At 34.7% G+C, this 20,731-nt stretch overlaps 1 protein-coding gene across 3 annotated transcripts in view; it reads right to left on the bottom strand.

Annotated features, from left to right (window-relative positions):
- MAPK9 (mitogen-activated protein kinase 9) overlaps nt 1-20,731 on the bottom strand; it is a 40,255-nt gene that overhangs the window by 7,610 nt on the left and 11,914 nt on the right. For 2 of the 3 annotated variants that reach the window (XM_087709488.1, XM_087709490.1), the window contains exons 2-12: nt 20,451-20,553; nt 15,929-16,099; nt 14,134-14,263; nt 12,713-12,771; nt 10,213-10,351; nt 8,254-8,419; nt 7,042-7,113; nt 3,008-3,190; nt 2,309-2,433; nt 1,633-1,696; nt 1,131-1,202 (exon numbers count right to left, since the gene is read on the bottom strand). In XM_087709488.1, the coding sequence (XP_087565614.1) occupies nt 1,131-1,202; nt 1,633-1,696; nt 2,309-2,433; nt 3,008-3,190; nt 7,042-7,113; nt 8,254-8,419; nt 10,213-10,351; nt 12,713-12,771; nt 14,134-14,263; nt 15,929-16,050 (1,132 nt within the window). In that variant the 5' untranslated portion in view covers nt 16,051-16,099; nt 20,451-20,553. Of the gene's footprint in view, nt 1-1,130; nt 1,203-1,632; nt 1,697-2,308; nt 2,434-3,007; nt 3,191-7,041; nt 7,114-7,372; nt 7,445-8,253; nt 8,420-10,212; nt 10,352-12,712; nt 12,772-14,133; nt 14,264-15,928; nt 16,100-20,450; nt 20,554-20,731 lie in introns of all 3 variants that reach the window. The other variant, XM_087709489.1, reaches the window with a different exon arrangement.

Here is a 20,731-nt window from a genome sequence, read left to right as displayed (position 1 = left end):
AAAGTTTTTAAAAAATGAATTTTAAAAGAGATTTACTTATTTTTGCAAATTATCCACAACCTGTCAAAAATTAGCCTTTACTGCCCTTGAAATTATTCCTAGCATTACCTTCTTGACCAGGGATGGCATTCACAGTCTTGAATACCCCAGGACTGCCCTTTCACCTGAATCTTCCCAAACCCTCTTTCCATATTTCCTCCTACTAGAAATATAACTAGGAAGCGGGTGTCATCCTCTGATTAGCAGTTTCACTGCATGCAATCCCTGCATATACTGTATAATGCTTCTTTATAGAAAATAAAACTAGAAGAGGCAGATTGTGTGATGTGCAGGATGTGTGGAAAGAACAGATTTCAATTCTATAAGAATAATAACCTTATTCTATAAGGAATGTTGTCAAAGATCTAGTTTCATATTAACAGTTCCATTCTCTATGCTTAATTTTGAGAAGAAAAAACAAAAAGCTGTAGCTATCTACAATGTTGCAAGAAAATCACATTTAGCATCACAAATAGATAATACCTTTAGTAATGGCATCTGCAAGGACACAGGACTGTGATTTACTGAGGACGAGTAATAGCTTGGATACTAATAGACTTTGCATTTCCAAAAGTGATAGAAATAACTATTTTGATTTGTTTCTGAAAGCTGGATGCAAATTGACATCCATAACACTTAACAGACTCCCTTAGAGTGCAAATCAGGCAGTTTTTATTCATCTCCGTCATATATTGCAGTTAAGAGAGATTTCAGTGGTAAACAGAAAGCAAATTATAGCTTCCTATCAAGAACAATGAATCTGCCCTTTCCCCCCAGGAAACTATTTCTGAATAAACCAGAATTCCCAGCCACCAAGCCTACACCAAGTAAAATTGTTTCAAAAGAGAAATAATGTATCTCTCCATCCATATAAAAGTGTTTAACTCTTTACAGCCTCTTTTTAGTAATCAAAAAGCTATTGTTTGTTGTCCATATGCTTTTTTATCTTGTTTTTAGTCATGTGTGTATATTATCCATTGCAAGATATATAACTTATTTGATACATATCCTTTGTTAGCAACTGTGAATAAAACATCCTACCATTAAAAAATTGTAAAAGAAAAAAAAACTATATTACATCAATGACTAACCTGAAGGCTGTTCTTTTACCAAACCATTCTTATTTCTTTCTTCCCAATCCATTACTTCCTTATATATTAACTCTGCATATCAAGAAAAGAATAAATATAAACATAATTTACAATAATACATTTGTTGCTTATATATAATCATCATTTTAGCCATTGTCTATCCACTGTAGAATGAAGGCCCCTTCTGCATGTTTCCAACCTATAGAATATGGGCCTGAGCTCTCAGAGTAAGTCTTGCTTGGACAAAATCATTAAGGCTCTAAATTTTATTGCAGATGAAAATGTTTTCATTGCTGATAATGAAAACGACTTATGACATTTAAATTAAAACAACCCAATCTTAACTATCAATATTGATCTAATAGAATATAAATTTGCTTAGTAGGAACAGACACTGATTTACACACAAGGGTATAGTCACTTTATCTTTATTCCAGTTACTTATGGGATATCTGCAAAATATTTTATCAACGTTCCTTAATATATTGCAAGTTTTACTTACCTTTCCATTCTTCAATGGCATGTTCTCTTTCTTCCAATTGTGCATCATAGATTTGGGGTGGTGGCTACAAACAAAAAAACAGTGCTGCTTTATCTTTTGACAAATACAACTGCAAATATTACAGTTAAAAATGGAACTATTGCTTATGGAGCTGGGAACAGTATTTTGGTGCGTTCTTGAGGTAGTGGTAGTGATATGCCTGTATGTTGTCATCTGAACTGGTATCTTATTAAATTTTCAAGTCCAATTCAAGTCTGAAGTGGTGTTTGTCTAAAGTGGTGTAGGGTTTCCTGTCTAAGCAGGGGGTTGGACTAGAAGACCTCCAAGGTCCCTTCCAACTCTGTTATTCTGTTTGTCAGAAGTTTTGGAATTAATAGTTTTTAACAGAGAACTGAAGATTATCTGTAAACTCTCTATATGCAGAACCCCTGGCAAATGACTTATCAATGACTTATCAATGTGAAATGCAAGTGTCAACTATTCTTATTGGTCTTTCCAATATTACAATATTTTAGTGAATTTTAAATTCTTAGTATTAATGCTATCTTCAGATGATTTATCTCTTCCTTATATGTTATGTAAAATGTAGTAAAATGTTAAATTCATGAAGAAGGCAGCAATATTTGTTACTGAGTGTTCTATACATAAAAATAAAAAGACCTTAAGGTATACTTACTGCTTCCGCTTCAGCTGGATCATACCAAACTGTGATATAGGGATGTCGCAAAGCTTCATCTACTGAAATTCGTTTGTCTGGATCTACTACTAGCATTTTTGATAGTAAATCTCTAGCTTGACTTGCTAGAAAACAGGAATAAAAAAAAGTCTTGTAATTAAAATTTTGATGCAGAAAAATAAAATTCTGTCTGTCTATCTACCTAACATGTTAAAGGCATTTCATTGTTACATTTTGTTTATTCTCTTGTTTCTTTATTAATATAGGAATAGAAAGGAAAAAGAAATATCAGAACTTGGGATATTCACAATATCAGATAATGAAACTGATATACTTGTAAATATAATCAGATAATTAAAACCAGATGCCCACAATTTCTTACATCATCTGGTTGAGATGTATCAACTAGAATAAGTAGTGTACTTTTCTTCAACAATTAAACTATCATTCAAAATGCTAAATTTCAGAGTTTAATTTTGGAGCTTGATACCTGGTTTTTCAAAGATTAAACTACTTCATTGGAACGTCAGGCTGATTCAATTGAAAAAATGAAATAATAAATCAACAATCTCTATTATAAAATCAATTTAGCATGGTAGATTTTGGCTTGTAACCTGACAAATACACATTTCTACAAAAATGTAGCAAAACAGAACCAAAATCCTAGCTCTTTACTGAAATATATACACATAAACTTACTTTTTAGTTTGTCACGATCAGACTCTGATGGAAATATCCAGTCTGGGAATAGTTCTTCAAATTTGATACCTGGATATTTTGGCCTATTTTCTACATAATTCCGTACAGTGGGCTGTAGTTTTTTCATGAAATCTGCTGATGGTGTACCTAATTGTTCAATAACTTTATTCCATTGATCAATATCTGCAGAAGTTTCATTTAGGAAAATAACGTATTTTTTCATCCAACTTTATATTGCAAATATGTAGAACTTTGGAAAAATTAGGTGCTATTTTAAACAGTATCTTTATTTCAGAAAACAGGTTCTTACAGAAATTGTGATAATAAAACAAAATCTAAAGAACCATTAATTTGGATGAACAAAGTCCACAAGACTGACTGTGAATAATGCTGCTAAAATTCATAGGGTATATGAACTAGGTTTGTTTTTAGTTTCTGTTTCACTCTGAACCCATGCTCTTCAATAGTATTTCATGATACCTTGAATATTTTTAAAAACACCTGAAAATCAAATAGTTAAAGCAAATCAGATTATTTACGCTCTTTGTCAACATTGAAATACATTTACAAATATTTCCAACCTAAATGCATTTAGTCACAGAATACAGCCTAGTGCTTTGGATGATGAGGGAGATATAGGATTTTTTTTAACCTCCCAATACCTTTTTATGCTTTCTAAAAGTAAATGGATGGATATTTCAGGACTGCCGTTGCCTACCATGAAAGTCGTTTTGTGTGAGTATCCACAGTCCATTCCAAAATTCCAAATCTACCCCTCTTATCTTAAAGGTTTGCCAACTCGATTATAGAGCCTCTCCATTAAACAGCACTGCCCAACTGACATGGAGAGTACAATGGCTTTCATGCACAGTTTAATGCCACTATTTTGGAGAAAACATATTGAGATATGTATTTTCCAGAAGGAAAAGTACAGGTAGTTCTCACTTAACAACCATTCATTAGCAACTGTTCAAAGTTATGAAAGCACTGAAAAAATTGGCTTAACAATTGGCCCTCACCTTTATGACCATTGCAGTGACACTGTGGTCCCATATGATCTGGATGCTTGGCAACCAGCTGGCACTTGCAAAAGTTTGTAGCATCCTGCAGTCACATAATTGCTATTTGTGATTTTCCAACCAGCTTTCAACAAACAAAGTCAAGGGGAAGCTGGAAGGAGATTGCAAGTTGCAGTGGCATTATGTCTCACTTAAGGACCACATGTTAGCAACTGTGGCAAAAAGGCTGTAAAACTGAGTGTCATCGTATGTTGCCTCACTTATCAACTGCACTGCTAACAATAAATTTTCCACTCCCTGCTGTGATCATAAGTCAAAGACTATCTGTAAGACAATGCTGACAGCTACTTGAAAATTACATTATACCATATAAATATATATGGCATATATGGCCCCTTCATCTTCCCTTACGCAGGAGGATAGAAAGTTAGATGTCATGCTTCCATGACTTTTAATTTCTTTATTTTTCTCTAAAAGTTCTCTATTTTTCCATTCTTAATGGGGGGGGGGGAGGTATGTTCAGTCACACTGACCACCAGGAGGCAGTAGGTGATCAGTTTCATCCCCATTGGGAACTGTCAGACATAAGCAGGCAGATCTTATTTTATGGGATTCAAACCTGCTACTGGGATCAGAATTCATAGCCCATTGCACTTTAGATGACTACATACAAAACATTAGCGTTAAAAGCTAGCCAGGTCCTGTTGATCAGCAGGTTTCAGAAAGAGATGGGTAGCCAGTTAAATTAGCTAGAAAGCTAGAAAAAAAACATAGACTTTATCAGAATGGCATATATAATCCACCTTCTCTGTTGTTCTTAATATACTATCTATAGAGTAAGATCTGGCTACATACAACTGATTCTCAGTAGGAATGAAACCAATTACATATTGCCTTCTGGTAATTAATATATTTCATATATTGTACATCCTTTCTGCTTCTAGTTACCCTAACCATGTGAGAATTTTATAAACATGAGATTGTCAACTGAATTAACATATTACATAGAAGACTCAAAACAAAGGTTCCTTTTTGATACATAGTCAAAGAGTCCCCTTTGGGGAAGGAGATAGGTGGTTATATAAATTTTATAAACAAAACCTAGTACCATAAAATATGAAAACAATCAGATGCTAAATTATGCAAATAAAGACAGCCTTTTCCCTTTCTAGGTAAATATTTTTATTAAAGGATTTGATCAGTCTGGAACAAAGAATGTGTATGTGTCTGTATAAACGTATTTAAAATATTCATACAATAATTTTTCATTTTCTTGGCTTACTTCTTCTTATTCTACCCAAGAGTATAAAACAAACACTGTACACTGATCAGTATGAACATAGATATTCACCACTAACATAATTATATCAGATCCTGCAAGGAATCAATAGGACAGGTAAGGAAATCATTACATCAACCAAAGAACCCAACAGGGAAAAAGTACTTAGAAAGTATATTGAAGAAGCATGGCTGTAGAGCAAGACGTGTAAAGGGGGGCGGGGGAGGGGAAAACGACACAAATAAACACAATATAGCAGGCTCACGTTATAAAGTTAAAACTTTTCAACATAAATATGGAAGGAAATTGTTGCATATTTCAAAAGTAATGTGCCTTTCATGCTGGAGATGTGAAGTTACCAAGATGATCTTTCTGAGCTTTTATATTCCAGCCACTGATGTGACTAATCTCATGGCTTATTCTCTAGGAATTCAAGTTTTTATACTTCTGAAGAATATCAGATTAGAGAATTAATAGCACATTTATAGTTAAATAGCAGATTCTGCTAGATGACAGGAAGGGGAAAGGGCACAAATCTGGAGTCACTCTTCTGAATTTAGAAGGTGAGAATTGTAACGATATGTTTCCTAGGGCAATATACACTCCTCATTCCCCACACCGACAAATATAACAAAGGCAAAAAAAATTAGTCACATCTCTTTTAATGACATTATTGCACCCTCTATATATGATCCTCTAGATCACCAGTGTCAAACTCGATTGCGTCGCATGACAAAGCTCAACTTTTTTGTCTTTGAGGAGCCGTGGTGGGCGTGGCCTGCACATAATGCATCTGGCTCACAGGCAGGCAGTTTGACAGGTCTGTTCTAGATCAAGAAGGCTAAGTTACAGTCTCCACCTTACAATATTACCCACTCTTGATCTAAAACACTCACATGTGAAGACCACTGCTTTCTTATCTGTTCCTGTTCAATCATAAACAGAAACAACACTTCTGAAGAAACTGCAATTATTTCTGCAACTTATGTTCAATCCAATACAATTTCAGAAATAAAAAGTACCAACATGGTTAACAGGTTGACAAGATTCTCATAACTAAGATACTTATTGCAAAGAGATTTACTAAGCATGAAAGACACATATATGAAGACAGCAAATATGAAAATCAGCATTAACATGAAATCCACAAGAGACACAGCATTCATGAAGAATTGTGTTAGGTTGGTTATAAGGCTTTAGAGAATAAAAGAATACACAGGGTAGAAATTCAAAAAAATGAAATCAAGCTTCCTCTCTTTTATTGTCTTAATAGGCTAATACATAATCAACCATTAAAAAACCTAAAATTAAGCATTTGTAATTATACTTTTCTAACCTTCATGCCTTCTTTAGGTAAGTAGCAGGATAAGAAGTGACAAGACAAAACCATAGTTGAGTCCATTTCCATCGTGCAGAAAAATGAAAAAAGCAATCAGTTTAAATTTTGAGCAATAGTTTGCAGAATTTTCAGTTTAAATAAATGTGCTGGGTTATTAAAACTGCAAAAATATAAAATTCCTGTAATGGACAATTAATGTTCAAAAACTAAAATTAATGCAATTAATATGAGAATAAAAGTTTAGCTGTTTTGTTAAAACAACAAATTTCACAAATTTGGTTCGTACAAGAAAGAACTGTTCCACTGAGTATATGGGATTAGCATCTTTTATACCCATAAATCAAATAACTTGTTGCTAAATATGAATTAGGATTCAAAGATTATTAGGGAAGGATACGATCAGTGCCTTGGAATATCACACAACCTTTCACCAATTCTCCCATGATGCAACCAACTGACCAGATATCAACTGAAAGTAAAAGTGAAATGATAAAATTATGAAGTGTTGTGAATAAAGCAGAAAACAAAAAACATTTTTACATTTAAAACATAACAATGCATAAAGTAAAACAGCTAACGTGTTTTGGAACAATATGGACAGGAATAATGATCTAATTACAAATTTAAAATACCAGAACACCATTAAAAGTACACAACACACACACAACACATACGTGTCAGGCTTATTTTAAATAATCTGAACGCGCTGAAAGAGCTGCAAAGGATACAATCTCTTCCAGGAAACAGGACCTTATGGAGGACCATTTCGGCCATTATGCACCCAACAGACCAGATATCCACTATTAAATATTAAGTGTAATGGGGATAAAAATTAAACATTTTTAAAAAATCTATACATATATTTTCATAAAATAACTGCACAGTGAAGGAGTTATTGACAAATGTATTGCATATGTTTGGAAATCAGCCAAGAATTTTAAATGCCAAAATACACCCAAAGAATTGAGTTTGGGTTTTCTGCAGATTATATATGGTAATACTTTTTTAAAGTACCCATATATCCTATATACATCTACCGATAAAGCAAACCATTTTATCATTAAATTTCCAATTGCTATGTAGTAATTCAGAAAATCAATTTTATCATTAGCTTTCATTCTATACTCATGAAGATATTGCAGAAAGTTTCTGTCAACTATTATGTATACAGTAATCAAGGACAGAAGTCCCATTTTTACTGTAAGCAATCAGCAGGTACTTCCCATGTAGTGCTGAGAACTAAAGTTGCATAAGTGAGCAGCTGGGTCAAGTGTGGAACTGTTATTCACGAAAACATTATCACCTGTTACTAAAGCTACTTCCTACACTAGGCCAAAGCATGAGATCCACTTAATTTCAAGGGCCTATTTAGTATCGATGGCTGAGTTAGTTATATCACTTGATATTATATTATGCCATCTCCATCTTCAAAAGAAAGACTCCTTCTTGGAACAACCTAGCCAAACTGACTCAGGTGATTTACCTCCCAAAACAAGAAAACTAAGTTACAATCTGAAACCAGTAAGCTTGTGGTAAGACAGTGAAAAAATAGAAAAACATAACCATTGATCAAGTACTCCAAATATGTCACTTCTAGTCTGTAACTTACCATTCTCTTTGTATCCCATGCCAAGAATAACTTCTGGTGCTCTATAATATCGTGTTACTACATATGGGGTCATCATGAAATTAGTACATGCTGTTCTTGCAAGTCCAAAGTCAAGGATTTTGAGAGTACAATCTGATTTTACTACTATATTGCTCGGTTTTAAATCCTAAGGACAAAAAAATACATCCAGTTAAATGCTGAAAAAGTAGTATAATCCTTAAAAGCCAGCACATTATTAGGCTGCCAAAAATGACAAGCAAAACCTATTGATCAATTAATCACATTGAACAGATGCTGACAGGTGTCATGGATGCTTTCCAGCTGATTGAAAATTCCAATGAACCATGCTCTAATTTACCTCTATTCAAAAAATTATTTGTAATTGAAACTTTAATCTCATTTTGCCTTGGCTGTGGCATATTTTCAACAGCTGGAAAAGCACTTACACTTTGTAATTTTATCTGGTGTTTATTGCTTACTAATAATACTGACAGCGTAGTCCACATTGAGGAACTCAAAAGTGAACACATTATTTTAAAAATCAATGTAAAAAGGTAGAACATTAAAGTGGGCTATACAGTATTAAATTATTAACCCTAATTCTGAATAAAATATCAGGTAATAGTTAAGAACATGCAGAATTGGGTAGGGATTAATTTAGGAGTGGGGGGAGACACTAAATTTCATCTTAAGAATTGGATGCCTTCAGAGAGATGGCTCCGACACAACTACAATCAAAAAGCATCACCGTCTTTTTCTACTTAGTGGATTCCCCTTTTCTGGAAAAGAAAAAAAATAACTTAGAGTGAGAAAATATAGAGAGGGATTGTAGCAAATCAAAGACAAAAATATCTAGCCATCTGTACATTTCTGTAAGGCTTGGTGATCCCATAATATTAGTATTAAAAATATACAAACATTATGAATTTAAATGCAGGTATCTAACAATATCACGTTTACATTTCAAATATTTCCACTCCAGGGACGTAACAGGAGGCTGGATTACATGTGACAATTAATGGATCCTTAGGACACAAGGTGGTGCTGCTTGCCGTGAAGAAGGAGGAAACAGTACAGACTCTCATCAAGAAGCAAATAACTTGGGATAGCTGACGTCGCGACGGTATGACATGCGATCTTGGTGCTCTGAGATCTGTCGCATTTCTGCAGCTGGACGGTCCATTTGGACCTAAACCATCCCACAGAGACGGTGTTTGAGAAGGGCACCTCCTGCTGATCTCAGGGACGCAAAGTCCCTGAAAGATCCAGGAATAGCCTTTTTTTTTTCAGCAACAGAAACGCAGCTAATGAAGCTGCTGAAGTTGGGACAACTCTGGAATGGGAAGGAAGTGGAAAGAGAAAGTGTGTCGAATTGGTGAGGAAATGTTATTATTAGAGGAAGAGACTACCCAAGGAAAAAAAAAATAAGTTAAGATTGAAGACAGAAGACTGTAGGCGGCGAGATTGATCTGCATTGAACTTAGTGTGTTATCCAGTTTCTAATTTTTTTTTTCCACGGATGGAACTTTTGCAGGGGCTCCCTATTTTTTAAACTGAATGGATTAATTCTTTCTTCTTCTTTTTTCACTTTTGCTTATACCTATGGATTAAAATTCTCCTTTTTTTATAATGGTTAATTTGATTGATTGGATTGTTTTTGAACTCGATTTAAGGGTTTTTCTTTCTTTCTTAAGCTTGGAATATAAAGATGATAATAAGAAGGATTATAAGGAGGGTTGTATACTCCGAAAAATACGGTATGTATTTTGATAAAACCATGGCAAGTAAGATTCTTAGTAACAGTGCATCTAAATAATCCATAAAAATTAATGGCATTGTATACACTTTTAATTTTTGCACAGATAGATAAATGAACTAGAGAAAGATTTATAGAAGATATAGACACAACAATGTAAAATAAAAGTCAATTAATAGTGTGATTATAACAGCACTACCTACTCTGTGGATGATACCAGCTGAATGAAGATGTTTGATCCCACACAACATCTGGTATAAAAGATAGGACATTCTTTCATGATCCAGCTCCATATGAATAACTTGACATAAATTAGCATCCATCAATTCCATAACCAAATACCTGAAATATTTTTTTAAAGTAATTAACATCTATTCTATTCCATGCATACACAGGTCAAGCCATCAGTGTATTTTCTTCAATATAAAATAATTTCAGTACAATAAATGAAATAAAACAGGCTTAAAACTATAGTACAGGTAGCCCTTGCTTAATTAACACTTGGGACCAGCAACTCAATCACTAAATTATGTGGTCACTAATTACATGACCATGATGGATTTCTGAATCATTTCCCATTCAGTTATTAAGCGAGGAAACACATGACCACAACTTGCAATTTTACTCTTGGCTTCTCCAGTGATTTTCCTTATTGGAAACTGGCTGTGAAGCACACAAATTGCAAAAACATGACTGGAAAACACTGACTTAGTAAGTAAGTTGATTGTAAAGTGTGTGAATCTTGATCATCTGACTACAGGGATATTGTGATGGTCATAAATGTGATGACTGATTGTACAGTTACTTTTTCAGAAGCATAGTAACATTGAATAAGTTGCTCTGTAGCAGGAGTGTCAAACTCAATTTCATTGAGGGCCACATCACGGTTGTGTTTGACCTTCGGGGGACCAGGTGGATATGGCCAGGGTGGGTGTGACCAGCTTGATGTCACTCATGTCGAGTCTGCCTGTGGTGGCCTGAGCGATCTGCCAGTGAAAATGGACCTCAGGAGGGCTGCATGCGGCACGCACGCACGCACGCACCCCTCCTGAGCTCCATTTTTGCTGGCAGAGGCACCGCAAGCCAGTCTTTTGCTGTTTCCAGGAGCGTCCCGCGGGCCAGTTCTAAACATCCCATGGACCAGATGCGGCCTGTGGGCCTTGATTTTGACACCCCTGCTGTACAGGGTTGTCATTAAGTGAGGACTACTTGCATGTTTATGCAGAAATCATTTTAATCAAGGATTGCCATAGTGTTTAACAGTCAGATATGCACTTTTTATTTTATTTTAAAATCAAATAGAAAGCACATTGTATAAATGGAATAGGGAACAGAAAATTACAATTAAAATGAAACAGTTGATTAAAGTGTAAAACCTGAAACATTTCATTGAATTATTCATTTTTTCTCCATAGGAACACTGTTAGGTCAGGTGGATGAAGAAAGACTAGCCAAACTCAAACTCTTGAGTTTCAAACAGTTTGAGAATAGACTAGCAGCTGGATTTTCCCAGTGCCCTTCCAATACCTTAAATATATGACTCTAGCTTAAAATTGAATAAACCAGGAAAACAAATTGGCAATAGAGGAGAGTATTTGTAGCTCAGGTTTGAAGGGGGTCCTTGATGATCTCTGAGCATGGTTGTTTTCTTTCAAATCCACATTAAGTAACACCATCAATGCTAGTAGGGTGTGGCCATTAGTATAAACACCGAAAGCAAACCCAACTTCCCACTAGCACTGATGATGGTACTAGTTTGGGTAATGAAACATTTAAGAAAACAACCAAGGTTGGAGAAACAAATTGCATTACAAAAGCAACATGTAAATCATGTGTAGCACAGCAAAAATGCATTGTATCTCAAAAGCTCAATCGAATTTCTGAGGTAAGGAAGGTGGGGCTCCAAAAAGTATTTTCCAGTAATTTCTCCTATTCTGTGGACCAGTCTCCCACCAAAGACTGGAGCAATTTCTATTGTGTATTTGTATTTTTATTGTGTATTTTTATTTTTTATTAATAACTAAGAGTTCTTTGGATTACAATTACAGAAGATTAGATATATGATAGATAGATAGATAGATAGATAGATAGATAGATAGATAGATAGATAGATAGATAGATAGATAGATGATGGAGAGAGAGAGAGAGAGAGAGGGAGGGAGGGAGGGAGGGAGAGAGAGAGAGAGAGAGAGATTTTTTTAAAAGGCATGTTGTCCACAACAAAGTAGAATATAATTAAAACAAGAATGTGAACAGATTATTATACCCCGAAAATCATTTCCAATATGCACTTTAATGGGAAAATAAATTGTCTTACTACTATTCTTAGCTGTGCAGTGATATAGACAGTGCAGTGAAGAAATCTGGTATATATGGAAAGACTAAAATATTTCATTTGCCCAGTTTGTGTTAAAGGAATTATATTCAGTGTTATTGCAACTTGTATCTTTAACAATTAGGTTTGTTTAGTAAAGATTAAAACTACTTGAAGCTTTAACAATTAGTTCTGTTTAGTAAAGATTAAGAATGAACAAATTAGAGACAGACAGACAGACACACACACACACATATATACACATACATTTCTCATATTTACTGAAATATCATTAAGGATACATTAGGAAACATCATATGTTCAGCTTATTGTTGGTAAAAATGTATATTTCTAGGGGAAACTGAATAAATTAAAAAAAATAAACTTACACATCTTGAAATTCTTCTAATGACTTCTGTGGTGTAAATACATTTAATAGACTAATTATCTGTAAAACCAGAAGTCAGATAGAAATAAACAAAATTAGTACAACCACAAAATTGCATAATAATGATATAATAATCAGATCATTCAGTAACGGTTAATATGAAGCATTCTGGGAGTGCTAAGATCGAAGAATATACAGTAAAATATAAAGATTCTAAAATACTGTAGTAAAAATGCAGTAATACAGTATAATCAAGTCTATATTAGTTTGGAGAAAGTCACAAAACCATAAAGAGCAGTCAAGATGTTATTGTCTAAACCATTTTAATAAATTTGTAGAATATTGTTGATATTTATGATGCAAGCCAATGAACCATCATTCCACTTTCAGCAATGCTTGGCAAAATTAATATATATGTTAAATAGATTTTTATGAAAAATCTGAACTTTTTTAGTTTCTTCTAATATAGTAATAGATCTTCTGTGTTTCAACAATATTATCTCAATTTCTTGTATATTGTTTTGTATGGCTGCACTGAGCACATAATTATATCTGAAATTTTACAATTGAAGTATATATTAAAGAAAAAAAAACCTCAAACAGCTTTCAGAGTGGATTTATTACAAAATAAAACAATAGCTAATGTAAATAAAATTATTTTCAGAACAATAAATTCCATACATTTCTCACCTTATAGAAAGCAATTCCCATGATTATCATAATTCATTAACATTGGTGAAAAGTGTTAATGCAAATTATTAAGATTTACTACATGACATTATCTCAGACTGTAATGACAACTGACAGATACATTTACTCCAAAACTGTAATGTAAATGTTTTCAGATATTCTATCAACTCTCAAATCTACTATTATTGTGAATTATTAAACTTTTCTGTCCTTTTTTTTCTGGATACTTTCATGTCAGAATTAATTCCTAGCAACTGCATAGACAATCCCTGCAGTTTTTCAGGCAAGCTTTCAAAAGTGGTTTGCCATTGTTTGTTTTCTAGAGTTGAGAGAGAATAACTGGCTCAAGCGTTTTATTTTAATAGCCACATATAAAAGCTTATTTGTATAATTCCAAAACTCAGTATTAGCAATCTTTACAAAGGTACAGTAAGCTATATGCTATTAAAAATATTAAAATAAATGAAATTAGCAACAATGTAATTCAAGCTGCTGTGCTAATACATCATATCAGTAATTATATTAAATAAGCCTAATACAAGAATGGTTGAAAATTCTTCAATAAAAACATACAAATATGTTTTTATTGACACTATTGTTAAGTATTTCTCACATTTCCAGATCCCCCTTCTCTCTCCCTCCCTACACATACATACATAACATTATTTGATAGTCATTTGATTTCAATATAAAATACATATTTTCAATATATGCTATATTAAATTTACTCACATTTTTGTGATTTACACACTTTAGCAGCACTAGTTCTCGGTAAGCTCGCTTTGCATGGGTTTGATTCTGGAAAGGGCGACTCAGCTTCTTTACAGCAACATTTATTCCAAGAACAGTATCAAATGCAGCACTGAAACATTGAAGCAGAAACATTCCAGCTCAGGTTCTTCGAAAACAAGACTAGTATACGCTGAAAGCAATGATAACTTGAGCCAACTAAAATTTGCCAGCCAGCAACATGTTCTGAGCAGTGCACATAAAACTCCTGCTTTCCCAACAACCAGGATCATGACCATCATACTGTACTGCTAAGATGAATGAATGGGTATAGGAGTAAGGAAAGATAAAATTAGCATCCAGTGTGCGTATAAAGGAAATTCTACAGGATAGGGAGACAAACAAGCATCAATGCAGTTATTGTAAAATGATTGTCTGGAGCTCCAGAATGAAGCAAGGATTCCCTCCAATGACTACCCCCCCCCCCATGTATTTTAAAAGTATACCAAGAACTTTCTGGCAAAGGGTTATACAGTCCCAGATGAGATAGGGATCCTGGATATCCAGCCCCAGAAAAAAACCATTTACCTATAGCAACTCTTCAACAATAACATTAAAACAGTGGTAATATATGTCAGATTTTTGAAGCTATTCATTGGTCCATGAATTTCTGCACGGATAACAGCACTGGCATAAACATACAATTATAAGTTACGAATTGCGTAATTGCCAAAGATGTTATACTGTCCCAATGCTAGCTACCTTCCCTCATCTGATCCCTAATAAAAATTCATCTACTTTGTTTCTTACCATCTTTAATTTGCTCAAACATCTGTTCCTACAGAGCTATATAAATCATCTGTCTGTTCCTTAAAGTGAATGCTAAGAGTCAGATGCTGGTTTTTGGATGAGTTATTAAAATATAGTCTTTGCTTAATGACCAGTTGCTTAGCAATTGCTCAAAGTTACAATTGATCTCTTCAGAGCTATTGCAGCCTGTTTTCAAAGTACTAACAGTCGCAAACAGCTCAGTCACATGATCGTATTTTTAGTGCTTGGCAACCAGCTCAAATTTACAACCATTTGTGGGGATCTATGGACCCATGGTTGATTTTCAGGGATTTTTGCTGGTTGCTTGTGTTCACTCCCAGTTTTCAACCAAAAAATCCACTGGAAAACTTGCTTAACTACCATAGCATTCACTTAATAACTGCCGCAAAAAAGGTTGTAAAAACAGTCACAGTCACATGGTGACCTGCTTAAGCCACAACTTAACAATCATAATTCCTGGTTCAATTAGAATTGTAAGTTGAGGATTACCTGTACTGTACAATTTGCATATGTTTATTTTGGTAGCCTCATAAACATCAGTCGTATTTTCCCATATCCCTTTAGCCTGAATGACTGTCATGGTTGGGGTGGGGGGAGATTGGCACTGGGAAGACCCAGCCACAATTATCTAACAATTTTCTTATATATGAAGTATTTAAAATTTTGGCAATTTTACTACTTTACTGTCCGTAAAGGTGGACTGTACTTTTGCAGTTGTTTATATTAGTGTTTGCAAATAAAAGATGAAGACTCTCAAGTCAAGCTTGTTTCCTGAGACTTGATGAACACACTGTAGCAGCTTGCTTGTTAGCAACATCTGTTTTGCCATTGTCAATTGCCAGATTATTTTTGAATAATTTAGCCTAGTCCTAGGATTCCTTGGGGGCTCCCCATACAAATAACTTTACTAAATGTCTTTGGAATTAACCAAGAAAAGGTAGGTGCTGCTATTTGTTTGCTTACTCACCAAACAATGCCTTGAGCCCCAGAGCCAATAGGTTTCAATTGCTGGTAGCGTTTTAGTACAGTGAATGTTGAATCTGCAACTTGAACACTGTAAAACTGTGTGTCACATTTATTCTCGCTCATGTTGTAGTGTCATGTAATCTCTGTCTCAGAATTTGGCAGTTTTCAGGATCTGTGTAAAAAGAATTTTTGAAATGTGAAACGTCTTTTAAGATAGATAAGATAACCTTTGTCACTTTTTACTGTGGCACACATCAAAAATGAAATTCTGTTGCCTGCTCTCAAAGGAAAGTATACATATACCCATACACATACATAACAGAGATATGAAAGCTGAAGAAGCTTCTTGGATGAGAAGTGAAACATCTACAAAGAAAAAACAGAAACTCCAGTTGCTTCTTGAAAAAGCACCTTTGGAATCTCATTTTTTCTCCTTCTGCTATGTATTCAAAATGGACAGTGAGGGGTGTGTGTGTGTGTGTGTGTGTGTGTGTATGTGTAGTATGTGTATATCTGTGTTATGTATGTGTATGGATAGATGTATACTTTCCTTTGAGAGCAAGTTCAGTTGCCTCTTGAAAAAGTACCTTTGGGACAACCATGACCTGGACGACTGAGAATCTCCACAGGCAGGAAACTTGAGAGTTCACAAGGTTGATACTATATGGAACGAAACTGTGGCTTAATCTAGTTGTTCTGCTTCAGATACCATGAAGCCTCCTCCCAAAAGGTAATGTGGAAAACAGATCGTGAAGAGGATGTGTAACGTGCCAGACAATCCTGCGGACCTTGATTAAGCATCGCTTATATGCCATGTCCTGGATAGAAGGGAATGAACTACCAATTATCTTTTCTGCCATCCTCACCATTTTCTGCACAGCCTTCCTGTCCGAAGCAGTAATGCTTCCAAACCAGACAGTAATGCCATATGACAGGATGCTCTCAATTGTTCCTCTACAGAAAGTGGTAAGGACAGGAGAAGGAAAATGAACTTTTCTCATGCGACGGAGAAAATGCAGGGCCCGCTTCACCAGTGTCTCCCTGTTGAGCGACCAAGCTAGCACACTCATTAGCTGCACAAAAAGTTCTAATAATATTCATAAATTTTAAATCCCATATTCTTATCCCAAATCTAGATATTTCTTTGTATTAGAAAATTTTAATATTTTCTAATGATTAACATTCCCCAATACTCTAGGACAGTGGTTCCCAAACTTGGCAACTTTGGCTGCTGCTGGCTGGAGAATTCTGGGAGTTGAAGTCCACAAGTCTTAAAGTTGCCAAGTTTGGGAACCACTGCTCTAGGAAGTCAATTTAGGACAGAAACCCAATATTATTAAGAATTTTTATAAGGATAATTTAACAGTACTTTATCACAAATAAAAATGTATTATAAATTAACTGAAAATAAATCTGTACTTCGTTGCTGTTACAACCAACCAGTTTTCTGATATTGCTAGGGATCCTCTTGCTATGGCTCCTAAATAAAACTTGTCAAGTTATTGCTTTGGTCTGAAACCATATTTGTCTTGAATTACAGTAAATATTAGCAAATAAATAAATAAAAGCAATTCTCTAAACAGCAATACCTTATTGAACTAACCTTTCCTTTTCTGTACTTTATAAACAATATGTAGCAATAATTAACAGAATTTAAAGTAATCATTATACTAAAGCTCAGATCCAAACTGCCAAAGCATTGTATTAGGGAAAATAGAACTGCTAGTATTTTAAAATATTAATTAATGTCTTGCCAGCAAACTGTTCCACAAATGTGTTGCCAATCTCTGGATACAATAGTCTGTTTTTCTCTCAATTGATGAATATAGTTACATGAAAAACTGCATGCAAAGATTCTACATATTTCCACTGTATGGACATGAGTAGTTCCTCTTGTTCTCCTGCATATCTCAGATTTATTCCACAGAATGCAAGAAAGAGGATTGAGAAAACTGATCTGCCAGCAATGTCTGTAAACTTGATGGATGGACACAACTGGATATAAAGGAGTTTTTTTCTTTATAAATAAGTAAGGTTCAGATATATTAAATGAGCAGGAAAATACTTCTGTGTCTCTACTCTGTTGACAATATTTGCATTACATGTTATCATCTAGATCAGGATGGACAACATTTGAATATATAATTCAAATTACATATACAATTCAAATTATATATACAATTCAAATTATATATACAATTCAATCCCCCAACCTTACAGAGGAACCATATAAAGTTATCCAATGGTGTGATAGTATCACTGAGGTGGGATTTATTTCAATAATCTTTTCAGGGTTCTTTTCATTTCATAAAGCAATCTTTTCATTGCTGTATTTATTGAGAATCTTTTTACGCAGATTCGGTTTTTCAACTCTAAACAACATACAAGTTGAAAAAAAAGCAACAATACAGAAACAATAGCATTTCATATTATTATAATTTGGGAAATTAAAGAATATTACAACGTCACAATTTCTAATTTTTCCAGTTTGGGAAAGCCCCCCGAAGCCAAAAAGCTGACTACTTTGAAACCAAATTTTGATTGTACAATGTTAAAACTGGAAGTTACAATGTAAGTACTTGTACAAGGGCCATTACAAGTCTTTGACTTGTAATAGTTAGTTTAGTGACTAAAGTTACGATGACACTGAAAAAAAGGTGATTTAGGACCTGTGTGACTTTTCACACTTATCACTGTTGCAGTCTCTCCATGGTCACATGTTAAAAATTCACACAGTTGGCAGCTATCTCATATTTATGACAATTGCAGTATCCTAGGGTCATGTGATCACCTTTTGCAACCTTCTGGCAAGCAAAGTCAATGGGGAAGCCAGATTCACTTAACAACTGTGTTGCTAACTTAACAACTGCAATGATTCGCTTAACAACAGTGTCAAAAAAGATCTTAATGGGACAAAACTCACTTAACAACTGTCTCAAAATATGTTGCTAGCGCAATTTTTTTTTGTTCTGCAGTAAAGACAGTATTTGTATGGTTGCTTGCCAGGTAAGGAAAGAAAAGAGCTCCTTTGATATAAGTTTGCAAAAGCAGCAACCATTGTGTCGAAACAACTGTTTTGCATATCTTCTATGCACATGGGCAGAAGACAATTCTTTGAAATTAGGTATTCAGGCAAAGCAAAGTAGTCTATCTTCATGCTTTGATTAGTGCACTGAAATATAGCAACTTGCTGTTCTGTGGTTATGGTACTACTTTCTTCCAGCTATCAATTTAGGCAGCTCCATAAAGCAAAATATTGTCAAAGAAATCTGATATAACACGAAGAAATTTTATAAATACTAGTATAAAAATAGAAAGTTTTATTTCATAAACCATGTAAAGTTTTAATGGTTGTACTTTCTAAGATACCAGCAAGTGTGTGTATTTAAAAGTCTTATTAGCAATGAAATGCTTGATAAGTCAGTCACCTAATATTTTAAGAGGGAATATTCTTACAGATATGCAGAAAGCAAGAGAGATATTGCATGGACTCAACCAATGGTAAGGGAACTCAATGCTTTAAAAATTATTGTTTTCAAACTAATGGCTAGTTTGAAACAACAGATTAGTTACTATTATAGTGCACATCTACAAAAGGATTGTTTGCTTTAGGTTTCAAGTTTCAAGAAAAAACACCCCCTTGGACCTGCTTTGATAAACAACATGAACCCTTCATTTTTAAGAGCAGAGAAAAGCAGCCCTCCTCAGCGTTCCCTAGCACTTGAAAATTCAAAAAAGATTTCTACAAACAACTGCACAGAAGCCATTTCTGGATTGGGTGAGTGCTACAGGCTCCTGCTTTTGAATATACTGGGGAATGCTAAGAATAGGTAAGCTGCAAAGAAATATTTTCCTTTTAGCAGTTATTAGTGCTAGATGAAAAAGTTTCTATGCTTTATTTCACAGATGTTGTGTAGCTTTACAGGTGACAGAAGAAAAAAACTTAAGAAAAATTTTAAGAGGCTAAGAAGTATTCCTTCAAGGTAAAAGTTACTTTTCTTATCTTGATAAAATCACATCTTTCCTTTTCAGCATGAAAACAGTTTACTGATATAAATATGTAACTCATCAGTGATTGGTTCCGGATCTCGTTCCAACCAATACTGTTGGAACAGGCCCGGCGGCGTCCACATGGACAAGCACAGCACATGCGTCTTACCATCCAGCAATGCCTCCGAGATGCTCCAGCTGCTTGACGGAGCATTGCACAGGCGCTGTACATGCCATGCGCGTGCACAGAAGCACCAAAGACTTTAAAGACAGATAAGGAGCATGAGCGGGCAGGTGGGCCCTCCAAAGCACCGTACCGGAACAGTACCCGGTGCTCCGGGCATGCTCCAGTACGCCCGTACCGGGGCATACCGCCTGCAACCCACCACTCTGTATATATCCATGTATTATAGTTCAATGTATGAACCAGTGCTACTTTTTTTAGTAGAGAGGATGTTTTAGAACCTAAAAGTAGTTAATTATGTGAATTCTGCCTGCTCTTTGAAAGTGTGTATTAACAGGTATATTCTTACCACTTTTTTTGCTATTTTGAATATTAGGTCTGGAATTGTGGTGATCAAACTTCAAGAATTCAGGACTGTAATTTCCAAGCATCCAAAACTGAAACAGGCAGCTCTGAAGAAAGAACCAAGAAGAAAATTGAAAACAAGGGATAAATAGGCGAACAAATAGCTATTTTTAAATGTGATCCCCCCCAACCCCATGCACCATCTGTCAATATCAAGAACATATCATATGTACTGTTTTCTATGCAATGAACAGATGCCAAGATACTCTGTTTGTATTCCTTCCC

Source organism: Thamnophis sirtalis, unplaced genomic scaffold (assembly GCF_051295495.1).
Source record: "Thamnophis sirtalis isolate CommonGarterSnake01/CBP01778 unplaced genomic scaffold, rThaSir2_p1.2 scaffold_3, whole genome shotgun sequence".
Lineage (NCBI taxonomy): Eukaryota > Metazoa > Chordata > Lepidosauria > Squamata > Natricidae > Thamnophis > Thamnophis sirtalis.
The sequence above is the reverse complement of the archived record's forward strand: the minus strand, read 5'-3'. Positions and strand labels throughout refer to the sequence as shown.